Source organism: Onthophagus taurus, chromosome 2, assembly GCF_036711975.1.
Source record: "Onthophagus taurus isolate NC chromosome 2, IU_Otau_3.0, whole genome shotgun sequence".
NCBI classification, from domain to species: Eukaryota; Metazoa; Arthropoda; class Insecta; order Coleoptera; family Scarabaeidae; genus Onthophagus; species Onthophagus taurus.
The window spans coordinates 25,774,457-25,793,144 of record NC_091967.1 but is presented as its reverse complement, the minus strand read 5'-3'; the positions used below and the strand labels follow the sequence as shown (position 1 = coordinate 25,793,144).

General features: G+C 33.4%; 1 protein-coding gene across 1 annotated transcript; it reads left to right on the top strand.

The window, feature by feature from the left end:
- The first annotated feature begins 462 nt into the window (after positions 1–462).
- On the top strand, positions 463–16,684 carry LOC111417877 (gephyrin-like). Its single transcript, XM_071194558.1, has 8 exons — positions 463–634; positions 4,121–4,848; positions 4,907–5,076; positions 13,433–13,528; positions 15,753–15,914; positions 15,974–16,135; positions 16,190–16,361; positions 16,425–16,684. The coding sequence occupies exons 1-8, from the start codon at positions 607–609 to the stop codon at positions 16,653–16,655; spliced, it is 1,749 nt and encodes a 582-aa protein (XP_071050659.1). The 5' UTR covers positions 463–606; the 3' UTR covers positions 16,656–16,684.
- Positions 16,685–18,688: the final 2,004 nt, after the last annotated feature.

Sequence of the window (18,688 nt, the reverse complement as noted above, 5' to 3'; positions counted from 1 at the left end):
ATCTTTGTAAACTCTATTACACTTAATTGTTTTATCCATGAATTTCATATTTTCATATATCACATCAAATATATAGTTCATATTATCCCTGTGTATGGTTTTTACACGTATTTTTATTTATGTCTTAATATTTCTTATAATTTCTCTCATGGTACCTTGTCGAACCCATTTTCTATAAGAATAAACGCGAAATATCTTTTCTTACGTAGTTCTTACAATTTTTCTATAATTTGCTTTATAATGGAAACATAGCTTTTAGACAAGGAAGAAGTTCATACAAAGATTATTTTTGTTTTAATTTCATCTTAATATTTTATAAATAACCGTGCAATTAATGATCGAAATATGTCTCCTGATTAAATAAAATCCATTTACATTACTTTTATCAGAGAATGAGATGTATAATTTGTAAACAAATTGATTTATTTTTAACTAATCAATATTCAAACTGAAGTACGATTATCGAGTTTGGTATCTTATCAACAATTTTTAATATTGTATTGCTTTATTAAATGTTGAAAAATCAATGTAATTATTATGGTGAATTAGTGCCTTTATAATTTGTTTCCTCCCTACTCTACTACAATCTAATGTTGTCTAATTACAATGAAGTTTTCATATGCAATAGTCATTGGTAAGTTACTACTTCAAATAGCGTGTAAGTAAGGACGATTTCGAGTAATTTTTAGTAGATTATTGCATGTTCGGGATTCGTTTTCGAAATTCTATTATCGAGGAAAGTGTCCTAGATTTGAATGGACTATATTCTTCGATATAGTATACAAATATGATAAATTAACCTAGTCTTTGTGAAGTCTTCCATCACCCTTAGTTATCGATGAATAATTATGCCCCTATTGCATCATGCAAGTAGAGATCTTGTTAACCTCAGCTGTCGTGGTTTCAGTTTGGTGTTACAATTTTTTAATCATACGGAAGCATGTATAATACTAGCATCTATAATACATATATAATACTTGGTGAAATCACGAGAACGAAGACATATACCTTATCCAATACCCTATCAATCCAAAAGACAATCCTTAGATTCTATTGACCTACTAAGAAACATTACTTGAAGTAGAGAAGAAAATTAAGCTATACATAAAATTAGTATAATGTTGAATGAAAATTAATCAAGATAACTAATTGGCGCTACTAAGATAACTTGTTAATCATATCATGACCAAAATCATGATATGATTAACAAGAAATTAGGAACGAAAGTTAAGTTGCGTCAATCTGTAGCAAGCAACGATACAAATGTAGTGAAAAAATATGCAATTGAGCGAAAACTATAATAAATAATTAAATGGGATGGAGGTGAAGCAATTGAGAATGAACCAGTGAAGGATAAATGGACAAATTTTAAGAAGCAATAACTGCAACAGCTAAAGCTGTATTGGGATTTCAAAAGAAGCAGGATGGCAGAGAATGGTTTGATGAGAACTACCAGCAGGCGATTGATTTTAGAAACAGAAGTATGTGAAGTATACTAATAGACCCATGAGAACACGGCAGAACTATATAAAAAAGCAAGAAGAAAAGTTGACAAAATGTGCAGGAAAAAGAAGCCTTTAATCAACGGATACTACAAATGACTTCAAAGCAAATGACACGAGCCAAGCTTTTAAGCAAGACAAGTATATGAAGAAGGTATTCAAACCCAGAACTAATTTTATTTGAGACAAGAACGGAATGATCAATAATAAGGCGGCACGGGTTATGGAAAACATATATCAAATAGCTATTGTAGGAATACCTATAGTTATAGAGGGATATACTTGTAATCCACAGCTTATAAATTGTTGACTGCAATTTTAAAAGAAAGAATCGTACCGTATACAGAGAGAATTATAGGTGAATATCAGGCAGGTTTTAGGTCAAATCGACTACAAACCATTTGTTTGTCCTGAGACAAATTAGGGAAAAGTGCTGGGAAATTAATATAGGCATTTATCAACAATATAACAATATACAAATATCTTGGCTTACTTGTCACCGGAAACAACGAAAATCACATAGCGATCCAGCAGAGTATATTTCAGCACTCAGCACTTGCTGAAGTCACGGTTGCTGTAGCGGAAAAAAGTACCAACAGCGAACTGTACCAGTATACAAAAAGCCAACACTTGTTCTAGAGATTAAAAGCGTCCGAATAATGATAAATGATTTGGCTATCCCTTATCGTATAGCTGTTCTTCTACACTACGTCTTCTAGGAATCTTTCTTCTTTCCTCAGGTTCTCTTTATCACATATTCTCTCTGCTCGCTGGAATAAGGCTTGAATCACGGACTTCTTCTGTTGTGGTTGGTGGTGGGATGAAATCTGCAGCGACTTATTCGTATGCGTCTTCTTTCGATATGATTATTTATTTTTATCTGGTGGGCGCTGGTTAACAACAAAATCTTGGTTTTACGTTTCCATAAACTTTATTATTAATTACACTTAAACTATACATATAAATTGCGATTAGTTATATAGGGAGCCTTGCTCCGCGTGTGTTGAAGGGGTACTGTTTCGGTGGGTGTTAAATCGAAGACTGAATAACTGATACGAGTTGAGCTCGCAGGCTCCTTCTTTATTTTAGGTCATAACTAAAAACCCTTACCTAAACACCGAAATATGCACCTCAACGCATTCCCACACTTAACTCAACCCAATAAATAATACGATAAAAAACCCTAATCTTGCGACTGGAGACACTTCAAATCCAGACTAAACAAATGAGGCGATACAAATAAATCTATTATGAACGAACTAATATAATATAAATCTATCAAATCTAATATAAATTAACCAATATAATATAAAATCTAACACGATATACTCCCAGTTCCATGCCCCCCATCTGTCATTCAATTTTATCATAGGGTGCTCTGAATTGAGTTGGTCTAGTAATTCCTGGAGTTGCATTTTCCATGTTGCCAGATCACGAAAGTGTCATCGACGTAACGGAGCCATACCTTCGGTTTCCACGAACTCTTCTTTAACGCTTCGTCTGCAAACATCTCCATGTAAAAATTAGGGATCACAGCTCATAGCGGTGATTCCATGGCTGCTCCTTCGTATTGCTCGCAGAACTCTTCCTTCCAGCTAATATATGTCGACGATAGGCAGTACTCCAGTAGTCCTGGAACATACTTTAGCAAACCCTTCGGGATGAGTTTCTAGCGAAGACCATCCACGGCATCTTTGAATGGTACTCTGGTGAATAGAGAGATTCCACGTCGAAACTTACCAGGATATCCTGAGGATCTAGCTTCATACTTCTAATTGATTCTACAAAATGTATGGAATCTCTGACATATGACTCTGTTTTACCTGTAAAAGGAGACAGAATCTTGGCAAGGTGTTTTGCTAGCTGATAGGTTGGAGAATTTATGGTACTGACAATAGGGCGTAGTGGGACCTCTGGTTTATGGATTTTAGGTAATCCATATATCCTTGGGGGTACTGGGGCCTGTGTACGAAGAAGTTTTTCTGTTGTTCTGGTGGGATTCCAGTGGATTTAACTAGTTCTTTCTTCTTCCTTACTATCTTCTCAGTTGGGTCCTTTTTTATCTTCTTATAGGTACCTGGGTTCCAAAGGCTTGTGATCTTGTCGTTGTATTCATTTCTGTCCGTAACCACGATCGCATTTCCCTCGTTCACTGTTATGTTTGATTTTGGTGGCTTTGCTGTTTTTAGCACTCTCGTTATGTCTTGACGAATTTCTTCTGCTTTCACTGCAACGAAATGAACTTTCTGTACTAACCTAAACCTAATTTAAGAAATAGAATCTTCGTTATCATATTCAATACTTTTCATAATTCCTATTGAACTCTTAATACTTATATTTTTCACATTCTCCTTTTTATATGTGGAACTAATGTATGAAAAATTGAAATTGTTTGGAATATTTTGTTATGTGAATTATTTTATTGATTCATAATGAAAATTCATTCTGTAAGCCAATATATATTATCAAATGGAGATAAATGCGTTTATTACTCCGCATTTCGAATTAAAATTTGTAGAAAAATGTTAATCTAGAATATGTTTCCATATTAGAATTATTTCAACAAATAGTTTTAACTTTGAATAAAATTATTATTTTAACTATTAATAATATTTTAGTGAGCGATTCAACCTCCCCGGTCACTACTGACAAGAATGGACCAGCTTTAACAGTTGCTGTAACAGAAAATTTTCCTGATGCCTTTGGGCCACTTTCTTGTACCATGGTTCCAGATAAACAAGATGTAATAATTGCAGCTCTAGAGTGCCTTTGTAAACATGATATAAATCTTATTTTAACAATGGGGGGCAGTGGATTGCAAGTCACCGATATAGCAATGCTATCACGAGCCGTTTTTGGAATTAAAGATAATTCTGTGATTGTAAATTTACCCAACAATTTAAATAACGCATTAGAATGCTTTGGATTTATAAAATATGTTGTACCACAGTTAATTGATTTAGTCACACATCAAAATACAGCTGTTAAAACTGCCAATTCAGAAATCAAATCAGACGAGGAAGTAGTGAAAATTAATGAAGAAAATTATGAACCAAGTTGTTTCCAACTTTTACCGACAACACGGTTAAGCAATGTTTCTTCGTACGAAATTGTTAAATTTAATGAGGCTCTTGATATTGTTCGTAATTACACTTTAAAGTATCTCGCTGATGTCGAAGAAATTGCGATAGAAGAGTCTCTTAATCGAATTTTAGCTCCCGATGATATATTATACAAACGTTTGGATTTAATAATTAGAACATCAAAAACGAATGGATACGCTATGATAGCTTCAGATGATAAAAGTGAACGTTCATTAATAACTAGTTTTACTAACCACGATGATGTAAGTATAAGTTCTGGAGTAGTATATTTAAGTTAGTAACACACTTACATTGCTTCAGTTGTCACCATTTGTTCTTCATCCTGGAGAAGCTGTACGAATTAACGCTGGAAACTGCCTACCAAAGGGAGCTGACGCTGTTGTACCCATTGATGACGTTGTGGTTAAAGAACTTAAAAATGAAATTAAAATTATCACTAAAAATGCTCCAAAATGTGGTAAATACATAAAGTAAGTAAATCAAATAGCATAGCGATAATTTAAGGGGTTACATAGGTTTGAAAATTTCAAAAAATTATTTTTTTTATTTGATAGTATATGTTTAGAATACATTATTTTCCGAAAATTTCAAGTCAGTCGGTGTAAAACTCCACGAGACTATTTTAAATATTTAAATTTTATTCTAAATATTTTTTATCCAAGAGTACAATACGTTTAAAATATTTTCCGAAGGTTTCAAGTCAATCGAAGTAAAAATCAAGCAGATAAAGCCTTTCGAGTGGGCCAGACAAACAACCTTTCATCTTTTTGTTGTTACGGGATTTCAAAAAAAAAAAAAATTTGAGCGAGAAAAGAGCTGAGGCTACAACTCGAGAAGTAAAAGTTCATCTCAGGAACAAAAGGATGCCCTGGACATTGCAGCTATAGCAAGATCTTTGCTTTACGGAGTCGGAATCGACGATTCTATTTAAATAGTGCTAGTTTCAGTGTAAGTCCAAGTATTAGTTTGAGTGCTGGTGCTAATGTTAGCTTTAGTGCCAGTTCTTGTGTTAGTTTGACTTTCTTCTAAAAGCAAGCGCCCTTATTTTGGAAGTCAGCGGATACGATTACCCAAAAAGTATTGCACCGATTTTATTGTAACTTTGCACACTTCTTCAAAATAAGATTGACTAGTGATTTTCCTTTTTTTTTCGATTACAACAAATTTTATTCGTACTTAAAACATTAAACGCATTTCTCTCAAAACTCTATTTTTGAAATCGGTAAATACGATTACTCAGAATCTATAATGCATCGATCTTATTGAAACTGTGTACACTTAATACTTCACACTAATATTAGCTGTGTAGATATTATACTTAAGGCTTTGATTAAAACTGATCTTACAGGGTTTTACGCAGTGAAAATTGTATTGTTTGAATATTTTTTAAAAACCACCAGTTAATATCTATACTTATCTGTTAATAGAAAAAAGGTTTTCTTAAATTCGGATAACCCATTCCTAAATAATCGTGCCTACCCTAAACCACTTTTTTTAGAGGTCTTCGAAAACCGGAGCCCACAGGCTGAATTTTGAAAAATTTTCGAATTAAAATTTTCTAAAATATTGTCTAAATGTATGTGGTAACTTCAGCCACATAGCATCAGATTTAAATCCACAACAGATTCAGTGACCAAATTACAGACCAACCAAGTAGTGAACATGAATTTTAATTATTATTTTCCTTAAACCCGCGCACCCTGCGACTAGTCTAGATAATTCGAATAGGTGCTCTAGTATACAGCCTGCCTATACGTATCACCAGATTTACTGTAGGGACGGCGGGGTGAACTATTAAAGTAGACTCATTTCCACCACTAAACTAAGGATTTAATTTCTCAACCCCTAGTGAATGTCGCACCCTGGAACTGAGTTAGATAATTCGAACAGGTCCTCTAATATGCAACTTACCTATGGGCATCCCTAGAAATACCGTAGGGGCGGCAGGGTGAACTTTTAAAGTAAGCTCATTTTTACCACTAAAGTAAGGATTTAATTTCTCAACCCCTAGTGAATGTCGCACCCTGGAACTGGGCTAGATAATTCGAACAGGTCCTCTAGTATGCAACTTACCTATGGGCATCCCCAGATTTACCGTACAAAATTGTAGAGTAATCTTTTTTTAGATTTTATGTTTAGTATTAAGAAGAGAACATCGCCAAGTGATGTGGCTAAAGTTAGCTTCAGATTTAAATCCACAACAAATTCAGATTAATAAAATTACAGTTGACCAATCAAGTAGTGAACATGAATGTTAATTATTATTTTTCTCAAACCCCACGAAGTGTCGCACCCTGCGACTAGTCTAGCTAATTCGAATAGGTCCTTGTTTATAGATATACATAGTTATCCAACCGGTCGAGTTGGGTTGCTCTAGCTCGTGCTGCCTCTAACGGGCAAACGAGAAAAACACCATTTATGAATGAATTAAATAAAATTAGAAATCCAACTTGTAGTAGAAGTTGCATACTCAGAATAAAAGAACAATTGTGTGAATTGAATTTAAGTGATTGAACACGAAATTGTTTAACATGTAAAATATTTAATTACATTACATCTAAATATTTAAAAAAAATATCTGCCCTTTTTAAATAACAGAGAACCAAAAATTGCCTTGCTAATTGAATAAATCAATTAGGACTTTTCTCTGTTAAAATTTAAAAAAAATCAAATAATTATTTTCGATTTAAATTGTAGTAGAACTACAAACGGTGAGTTTTGAGAGAATTCTTCAATTAAATAAATAAAAACGAAGTATGTATTTCTGATTTTATTAAACGAGTGTTTCTAAATTGATGTGAAAGATTTCAAGGGATGATTTTTCAGCGAAAATTACGGGGTGTCTTTCATATAACTTTTTGTTCAAAACCCCTTCTCCTCCAAGTTACAGCCCTCTAAAATTAAGGGAAAAATCTGCAAATTTCTTATCTCTTGACATTTTACAACTAACAAATTGTTAATTTGACATAACTTAATTTCTTTGACTAATAATAACCAATCTCTGAATTAATTCACTTGAGCCTGTATATTATTTTATTTTTTTGTGATCAAACTAACAATTTTAGGAGAAAATGTCACGAGACAAAAAAGTTGCGTATTGAATCCCACTATTTAAATCAAGTTTTTAAATAGAAAAATCTAGACGTATTAAAAAGTTCTAATGCAAAGTAATATGGGGTTGATTTTTTCAGCCTCTTGTAATAACATTTTCGGATTATAAAAATCGTCAAAAAGTGTCATTTTATTAACAACAGTTACCTGTCAAATTTCAATCTTCTAAATTCCACCATAGTGGATTTATTAAATAAAAACATTTTTTCCCCTTACTTTAGAGTACTGTAACTTGGTGGGGAAGAGGTTTTGAACAAAAACTTATATGAAAGACTCTCCTTAATTTTTGCTGAAAAATCACTCCTTGAAATCTTTCGCATTAATTTAGAATCAGCCTGTATATTAATGAACTTTTTTAAGGTGACTTTATTGTGTTGTCTGAACAAAAAACATAACAAATCCTGCAAACTGCTTATAATTGCAAATTACAAATTACTTATGTTATAAAATAGTAACTTTATTGCTTATTTTAATTATGCATGGAAAGTGACACGATTGCTGAAAAAACAAAAATGACTTTTGTTTATGGAGCAGTCAGAGATATTAATGTTGCCCAAAATTTATTCGAACAAAGATTTCTAGACAGACACATCCTATTTTGTGTAAGATCTTCAATAAAGATGAAGGCGCTACAAGAAATTCAATGTTTAAGCTGTTGTTCGTAATAATCCACATATTTCTTCTCGCGTAATTTTTATGACTCAGCTGTATCCCAACGCAGTGTACTTAGATTTTTACATTACCATAAATTTCACTAGTACGCTGTTTGCATTAAGAGCTTCAGGAATGATATCCAAAAGCCAATTTCATTTTGTCATTGGATGCAAGTATGCTTTATTGGTTACTAGAAAATTCTTATTGGTTACGTGAAATGAATTACTAACGACGTTGGGCAGTTAATATATTATGTGCGATTATAGGTAACCTTTCAATTGGCTTTTTCTTCGAAAAACATGCTTATCAAAAAACATGTACCCGTTAGCGGCCCTTACACGATCAATAATATTGACAATGTCAGTATTATTGATTAGTATTAGTATTATTGATACAACCATCAATCCTCGTGGTAACCAGTCTCAATACTTCACTACCTTACCCGATCAATATTATTGTCAATAAGTTTGCTCAATAAGTTACCTTTTTACCACGAACAGGGTGAATCTACGTAGTTTTACTCGGTTATTTGCCTTTCCAAATAAGGATAATCGTACAAAAGCTTGCGTAGCTATTATTTTGGCGCTTGGAACTACTCTTCGAGTGAAACGCAAACACTGGATAAAAGAATGGTTGAAGAAGAGAGATGAATATTCTTATTTAGTACTGTTGATAGAAATCAACCTCTGCGATGTTGATGATTTCAAGAATTACTTTTGAATGGACGAAAGTTCCTTTAACTAACTGTTACAGATGGTTGAACCATTTTTGTAAAGACAGGATAGTAATATGAGAGAAAGTACAAGCATTAGGGAAAGATTAGCCTTAACTCTAAGGTACTTGGCCACAGAAAGAAATTTTGAAAACTTGAAGTTTTCTGTTATAATGCAACTATCAGCAAAGCTGTAATAGAAACGTGTGAAACCTTTATATATGTCCTACAAGACCAACTGAATGTACTGGATGAACCAACAGTATCTTCATCGTCTTGAACGTACAATGGGACGGTCATTTTCACCACTTGTTCACAGGCGCGCGGCTTGAACTGAACTGAGTGTAATGTAGAAAATAAGAATTAAACCTGTTTTCAAATCATCTGGGTTAACCCTTTAACGCTTAGTGGCTTCTATAGAGATCACTTATCAATAAGGTCAAATACCTGCATTACCACAACTAAATCGTTTCTAAAAACGAAAAAATAATTTGCCCTTTAAAGGGTTAAAATAAGATATGTTTTTCAGTGCGTTGATAGACATGTTTTGTTATTGTTATAATTAAATAAAAGTAGGTATTTAATTTTGAATGTTGAATTTATTACACTGAGTATTGATGGAAATATTTGCGCCAACCCTACACGGTCAATAGTGTTATCAATTTTCAGTATTGATGCCCGAAAATCAAAAAATCCGGATTTTTATCAATACTCTATCAATATTTACCATCACTAAAATTTTTTATCTTACACTGTCAATATTATTGTCAATATGCTAAGGTATTGTCAATATTATTGATCGTGTAAGGGCCGCTTTAGAAAAGCATACTTAACAAATTAAAAACATTGATGGCGCTTCTAAAATGCAATAAAAATCGTTCAAAATACTTTCCAATTGCCGATTTGTAGTCTCAATTGCAATGCCTTACTCAGTATATTAAATATAGTCTTTTAAACAAACTTCTTAAAAAGATTCAACGCAGTTGGTGTCCTCTTATAAAACAAGTTCATACTCCTACGTAAAAAATTTGGCGTCTATAAATCGGTACCTACCGATAGTCTCAACAATTCGATATTATTCTTGCAGGACACATTCGGGACACATTATCGATTTTTCTCTATGCAAGAAATACGAAAATATATACAACTTATTTTACGTTTTTCGTAGTAATACGTTAGGGCGCGTATAGTAAAATTTAAATTTTCATGAATGGCGACACATAAGTCACCCTGCCATCTAGGCATCACGACCACGAACTAAATTCTTTGGATAACTATGTATATCTATAAACAAGGGTAGGGGCGGTGGAGTGAATTTTTTAAGTAGACTCATTTTTACCACTAAACTAAGGATTTAATTTCTCAACCCCTAGTGAATGTCGCACCCTGCAGCTTTCGTAGTTTCTTGTTTATAACTACAAGTCCTGTAATGAACAGTGATACAATATATCACTTAAAACAATTTAAATCAGCTAACAGCGAAAACTTAACGTTGGATGAGTACAACATAATAAGTTATATGGACTATGACGACAATATTACAAGTCAAAGTCATTATACACATTCACCGTTTTACATTCATTTTCAAAGAATATTTACAGAGATTAAAGACACTATAGTAGGATGTGATAAGACAAAGAGTTATGAAAAACACACTTTACAATGTGTACCTTTCGCTGAATATTTGATGAAAAATTATATGCCGTTTATACCACTTTGGACATCAATTTTGGTGTCAACGATAAAAACAACGGTAACGATACTATAGATAATTTAGCATGTAAAGAAAGCTGGCGACCAAAAATAAAAAAACAGCGTACACATTTTGATCAGAAAAAATTACAAGCTTTTCTTGAAAAGTATATCCCTTGCAGCGTCGAAGAGGAAACAGCTTCATGTTGTAGCACAGATTTTCACGATTTGCACTTGGATGCACCGTCACCATGTTCCTCTTATTCAAATACTTCAGAACGTCCTAGTAATGGTTTAATATGCAACGCTGATTATTATTTTGAAGCTGGAAAAAAACAACATTTACTCAAACAATCGTTTCCCGTTGGTGGTAGTAATACAACAATTAAATTAATGAGCGATGATTTTTTACGATTGCATTCCAATAAAAATTTAACTGTTATTAAGTCAAACACATTATCCGATAAGTGGTTATCGGATTATTGCATAGACGCGTTTGCGTTTTCTTTTTTGAAAAATATGTCGTCTTACATACTACGTCGATACTGTTTCAACTCAGTTTATGTTTTTGGAAAACGACACCTTGAACTTCAAAATGTATACGGAAAATTTAAAAAATTACAAATATGTATTGATTCCTTACAACGTGAATTCTTGCCACTGGACGTTAATTCTTTTAAGTATGTCCGAAAAATTGATCTACTTTCTCGATCCCGGACATACAAACTTGGATAATAAAATATTCAACATGGTTAAAAAGTTCTTCTAGGTTTGTAATAGATCAAAAACTAATGATAACAAAATCAGCATTAAAGGATGGAAATTGGCAATCTGTTATAAATATCCAAAACAATCAGACGACACAAACCGTGGATTGTATGTTATCTATTTTATAAATATTATAGGTCGCCGATGCATTGTCAATGACTTATTTAATAGTACTGAAGAATTAGACTCAGAACAATATCCACTTTGGGTGCAGACTTATTTATTAGAAAATTCTGACAACATTAAAAAGTACTGCCCGCGATGTGCGGACTCTATACTGAATCCAGATATATTAATTGCAATCATTGCAAAAGATGGTTTCATTTTGAAAGGTGCTCCAAAGTTCCTGCTAATATTTCATTTCAGCAAGCGTCCAGCCCCAGTTTCCTGTTTACTTGTGAACTCTGCCCAACTTTTTCTCCTCTCTAAAATTACAATATTGTACTAATCGTATGTTCAAATAATTTTAAGTTGTAAACAAAATTAAAAACAACTTACAATGTAGTTCTACAAGCGCAACAATTTTTATAATAAATCATACAGAGTGTCCCAGAAAGGTGCACCACTCACTTGTACGATGCGTAGGAGAAAACCCCGAATTATCAGGCGCCTAAACGTGGTGTTTAGTGGTGAAAATTACTATACTTTAAAAATTCACCCTGTCGCCGCTACGGCAAATCTGGGGATGCCCATATAGGCAGGCTGCATTCTAGAGGACCTGTTCGAATTATTTAGCCCAGTTCCAGGGTGCATGTAAAACGGTGAATGTGTATAATGACTTTGACTTGTAATATTGTCGTCATAGTCCATATAGCTCATTATGTTGTACTCATCCAACGTTAAGTTCGCTGTTAGCTGATTTAAATTGTTTTAAGTGATATATTGTATCACTGTTCATTACAGGACTTGTAGTTATAAACAAGAAACTACGAAAGTTTCAGGGTGCGACATTCACTAGGGGTTAAGAAATTAAATCCTTAGTTTAGTGGTAAAAATGAGGTAAAAAAATCTGGGAATAAATTCAAATTATCTAGACTAGTCGCAGGGCGCGACACTCCGTGGGGTTTGAGAAGAATAATAATTAAAATTCATGTTCACTACTTGGTTGGTAAACTTCATTGGACCCCAACCTGGATGTGGACTACAAAAAAGCCACCTAAAACAAATAATAAACAACTGGGAGGCTTCAAAGATAGCCTTACGCTGGAAAGAACTTCCAGGTCACAGACAAGCGAAGAGTATGATAACTCCGTCGCAAAACAAAACCAAAGAGGTTTTATGCCTCAGCAAAGGGGATCTAAGAACGCTCTCAGGCTACCTAACCGGCCATGTGCCCCTAAAATACCACCTCTTCCACATTGGACAAGCTGAGGATCAAACTTGTCGACTATGCAACGACGAGTCAGAAACTGCTGAACATATACTGTGCAATTGCGTCGCCAGAGGACGTCTAAGGCACAACGTCTTCGGTAAAACTCCCCTGTTACCTACCGACATAAAGGTTCAAGACCTCAGGACAATACTAAGGTTCATTAAGGACCTACATTTGCCCTAAACCTTTGGAGGGCTAAAGTTACAATAGATCTTATAGCTCGCGGTAACGAGAGGGGCCGCCCTCCTCAGCCCGGCAGCAATAATAATAATAATAATAAATGGTTGGTAAACTGTAATTTTATAAATTCCAATCTATTGTGGATTAAAATCTGAAGTTAACTTCAGCCACATCTAAATGTTTCTTTTATATGCATAAAACTTTTAATATAATAACTTATTTATTATATTAAAAAAAAATTAAAAAATATGCTTGTTTAAGCTTTCGAAACCCATGTAACCCCTTAAGATTAAACAAAGTTAGGATAACTTTTCCTTCATAATATGATGTGTTTTAGATCGAAACAAGTTGAATTTACAGCTAGAAACGTCATTACTTCCACTCATATTGGAATATTAACAGCTTTAGGTCGTTCAAAAATTAAAGTTTACAAGTACGTTATTATTTTTTGGGTTATCTAATACAGTAAAACCTCGATATAAGGGACCTCGTTAGAACGGATTTCGAATATAATGGACAAAATATTTTTAAGTCATATTATTAATATAATATTAATAATACACCAGTATATTTAAATATAAATATTAGTGCTCATAGATAGAATCCAACTCGGGGTACTCCCCAACTTGCTCTATTCCATATTCATAGATAAACTCAGGGTATTTCCTGAGTTGTCTATGTCTATACGATGTATATGTTACCTGCAATCTGTATAATCCGGTATTCTATACATTACCTAGGCAACTTATAGAATACCTAAAACGTTTAGGTAATACATGAAATATTATTAATTTTATACTTTGCCTAGGTATTCTATAAAATACCGAATGCGAAGCCGGCAATGTGTGTAAAAGGCGAGAAAATGGAATATCTTTGGTATATCTTTACCTCTCGATCATACTCATAACTTGGAGAGTGAAGAGGATCTAGAAAATGTGATTAAGTCATCACTAAGTATTCCCATTCCTTCAGAATCTTTAATATAGAGGTCAATCTCGAAGCTCTACATCAACAAAGTTCTGACACATGACTATCCCAAGTGCCGAGATTCTTAATGAACCTGCGAATGTTGAAGGTCTTCCTTCTGAGGTACATAGACAACCCTTAGATGTTCTAAATTAAGAACGTGAGCGGTCATTGGATTCCCCACTCTTGTGCTGTGTTTGTACTGAGGAGACAACGGGTGCTCATTCGTGTAGAACATGCAATAGACCCATTCATGCTATTTATCCTGCTCTGGAGAAAGATATGGCAGAAGGCTATGGTTCTAAAGTTGTTTGCCCATTATGCTTAAAAACGCTTTAGCTGTAGAGAACTGCATCAGTTCAGAAAGCTCAGAAAATGTTTAACATTTCTGAAAAAAAATTCCCCCTGTGCCATTGGGTACCACTGTAAGAATCCCTGTTCCGAAAGTCGACAGAGGTCATGGTAATGCTCGCAATATACTAATTGTATAAAGTGTGAATCAAGTGTGAATCAAGTGTGAATTTATATTCAAGGCAGCACTTTACAGTTTGTCGTCAAGAACTACTTAAAAAAGAAGAGGTCCCTAATCTAGAAACGACGCTCCGTACAGTTGCGAATCTGCAATTTACGGGGACAGGTCAGGGATTTATTAAATGTACTTGCAAAAAACACTGTGATACTAAAAAGTGTTCATGTGTTAAAAGTAAGATTTTATGCACTTCAAAATGTCACAATAGTTCCTCATGTAAGAATAAATAAATATATTTTTTTACTTACTCAATTCTGAGAGGCCTGTAGATCTACTATTACTTGATTATTTATAAGCAAAAGACATTATGTTAGTTAACCCAGAAAAATTTTAAGTTTAATGTAATTTAATTGTGATTTTACTATCGTTACAGAAAAGTACTAGGTGCTTTTTTTGTACAATAACTTATAGATTGTAAAAAAGTTTATTATGACTAAAAATTGATAAATACAGACCAAAATCTATTTATTTTACACATTGCCGATTGACCAACAGGTACTCTATGTAATCCCTAAGAATTGTATACATTACCTAGGTAAAGTATCTAAGGGACAATAATCTTCATAATATTTCATACATTGCCTAGGCACCACCGGTATTTTATACATTACCTAGGCATTGTATAATAGAGTACCTGAATTATACAAATTGACGGTAACATATACATCAAGGACGGTAGTTCCAGTTTTATTTGTTATTCAGCGCTAAATTGTATATTTTTATTGAACTAACATAAGCATTAAAGAACTAGAACTAGAAACATTCTTCAGACGCACGGCTAAACCCGAAAGTTTCTAGTTCCAAATTTAGTGTTACTTTTAGTTGTTATTCAGCGCTAGATTGTTTCATATTTTTTGCATGGGCTAATTCAAATAAAAAAGAGCTGTGCACCTATCCCGGGATGTAACAGTCTTAGATTGTACCGTCCTTGGTATAAATATAAAGCCACGTAGACTGAACGCAACGGTATGGATAACTGTTCGAATTTGTATGCATTAAATTATTCATTCAAACAGTTTAAAGTGCAAATAACAAAATTTTTCACATACCGGACTTTTGGCTATAACGGCCCTATAAGGGCCTATTTGGCCCTTCCCCATATTAATCCGTTATATCGAGGTTTTACTGTATTATATTATAAAATAATGTTATAAAATCGCAGGCGTGCACGTGTTGGAGTACTATCAACAGGTGATGCATTGTGTTTAAATATTGATAAAGACGTAAACGGTGCCCATGTCACAAATAGTAATAATTTAGCATTATTGAATTTGTTGAAAACTTTTGGATATTCTGCAAATGATCTCGGAACTGTAAATCATGAGTAATACTTCTTTTAAATATTATTATCTAAATAGTACAAAAATATCGTTGGCTTTGTAGCCCGAACTTGTTAAAACGAGCATTACGGAAGGCTTTCTCGCATCATGATGTAATAATAACAACAGGAGGCATTTCCCAGGCTGAACATGAGGTAATGAAGAACGTTTTAAGCCTAGATTTTGGAGCTACTATTCTATTTGGTCGAGTTGATATAGAGCCAGGGTAAATCAATATATTTGTAAACTAATCCGATTGCATTCAAAAATTATGTTTTAGGTATTGGACAACTTTTGCGACGTGTTCCTTTAACGGTTCCACAAAGTTTATATTTTCCCTGCCGGGAAATTTTAATGCGGTTTTGGTAACTAGTAGATTATTTGTTATACCAGCTTTACGCAGATATGAGAACGCAATAGATGACACGTATCGTATATATAAAGTAGAAGTGGTAAGCAGTACTGATATATGATTATTTTAAAGATTGTTATTTTATAATTATATATGTTTAAAGAATCATCGTAGAGCGCGACATTTCTGGAGTGGTGAACGAACGCGTTTTATGAAAACCGCCATAACATTGAAAACTGATAGCTCATCAGCCAATAAATTTCTTGCAGTATTTAAAGACGACATCAATTGTAGTCTTTCTTATAGCAATGCCGCATTAATAATTATTCCTGAAAACAAACTTATTAATAATAAAGTGACTGATATTTTAGATGGCATTATGTTGTACAGGTAAATATTATTATCATTATTTATAGTGTAATAATTAAAAAGAATATAATGTTTATTTTCACTATGAGTATTTTTTAACATTGCCAACACATCATCACCCTTCAAAATTTGTTATCAGTAAGAATTTTAGCAAAGATTAACTAACCAGAAAGGTATAGATAAAGAGAAGGCTTAACAAACCCACTTTTACTCATAGAATGTTATATGGATGTTCTAAATAGAGTATTGTTGACGTCAAATTCATTCGTTATGGGCATGGGCACAGAAACTTTAGATATGATTCTTTCCCAATAATCATTTTAAAAGCTAATTATTCCAAAAGTGCTAATGATGATGAATGTGATTAATAAACATGAAAATTCTTTTTTCAAATTAACAGTTTCCATAATCCCTTTCTCGAAGATAATACAAATTCTCGGTGTGAGCGAAATCAGCATGCCAAACAAATCATTAAGGATATCATGTAATATCTTTAATATGCAGATGGTACCTAATAACGTCCCTCAACACTTAATGGCAATAATAATGTACAAAAACGCAAAAGATCCGTTAAAAAAATTGTACTTATATCAGACCGATTTACTGAAAACACAGATTTTCGCAACACATGAATATTCAAATCTATGCTACCATGGTGGAAACACGCGAGCATGAAATAAATCTTTTTTAAAAAACCTACTACTATTAAAATTTACTAGCAAAAATTAAGTTAACATAATCATGGACGTCTTTAATAGAAAAATAGTTAGAGGAAGAAGGTGGACGAAATGATAGGATCGATATACGAGTATAGTTCTTGAATGAAAAATTTTTAATGGTCGCAATTACATGTTTCAAGCTCCAAAAGGGCGACTAATAAGAAATCAGTTAGACAATATATCGATAGATAAACGATATGGAAATGAAAGTAAAATGAAAGTATTCTGATTAAGACAACGGTTCGGATCTTAACCTCGTAGGTTAAAGAAAACACATAAGACCTAACTTTGAAGAATTGGAAGAATCAGAACTGCACTTGTACTGAATAATAAATGTAGGAAAGCTAAACAACTGGATATAACAGAAACAATAGAGCATATAACCTTGGACCATGTTATTTCTACAACTAATATTCGGACTTGGTCACTCCTAACTTCATCATTGATAGGTAAGAATTCGGTAGTGTGTTGACTTGTAGATGGTTCATATAATTCGTTTTCTACTTCTTTAGGTCGGTCAGTCACATAAGAGGACAAGAATTCGTTTTCATCAAAGAGAGTATCATTGAAACGATGAATTCCAGTTTCACGAAAACCAGTTTCAATTTTTTTAATTGTAAAAGCTTTCGGAAAAGCAATACCGATTATTTCGGAAACATCGTAAACTCCAATAGCTTTGCCTGGATTGTTTATCTACTACTGATTTGAAGCTTAGTTGTAATAAGTTTTATATGGGCCAAATACAGTACGATCAAGTGGCTGTAACCTATCCGACGTGTATGGGGGCTTTATTAGTCACCGTGTTACCTTTCTGATCATGATATGGTACTTTGTGACATAAGGATTAATACAATTAAAAAATCTCTAACTTTTAAATTTTTGCGTCTCTTAAACTATATTGATAATGATTCTTTTTTACAAGACTTAAGATCAATTCCGTTTAATTATGTATTTTATATTGGTGACATTAATGAGAAAGTTTCTTTTTCACAAATGCGTTAATTAACCTCTTTGATAGCCTTTGCTCCTATAAAAAGGTATCGATTTACTAAGCCACCTGCTCCCTGGATGACCGATAATATTAAGTTAATGTTTAGACTGCGTGATGAGGCTAAAGATAAATTGATACATTCGGGTGAAGTAGCTCATTAGGAATACTACAAATCTCTTAGGAATTTAACTACTACAGCTGTAAGAAATGAGAAGAGAGCATTTTTCGGTTCTATTGCTATCCCTGGTCATGGAGGGCAAATGTGGAGCAGATTGAAGTCATTGAATGTTAAATAACTTAAAGATGCTACCTTGCCATCAAATTTAAAGTTTCCTGACAAGATGAATG

Coding starts and splice junctions, on each gene's coding strand:
- LOC111417877 (XM_071194558.1), top strand. CDS start 607: ATGAAGTTTTCATATGCAATAGTCATTG. Junction 635..4,120: donor TTCATATGCAATAGTCATTG/GTAAGTTACTAC, acceptor ATAATATTTTAG/TGAGCGATTCAACCTCCCCG. Junction 4,849..4,906: donor GTTTTACTAACCACGATGAT/GTAAGTATAAGT, acceptor ACATTGCTTCAG/TTGTCACCATTTGTTCTTCA.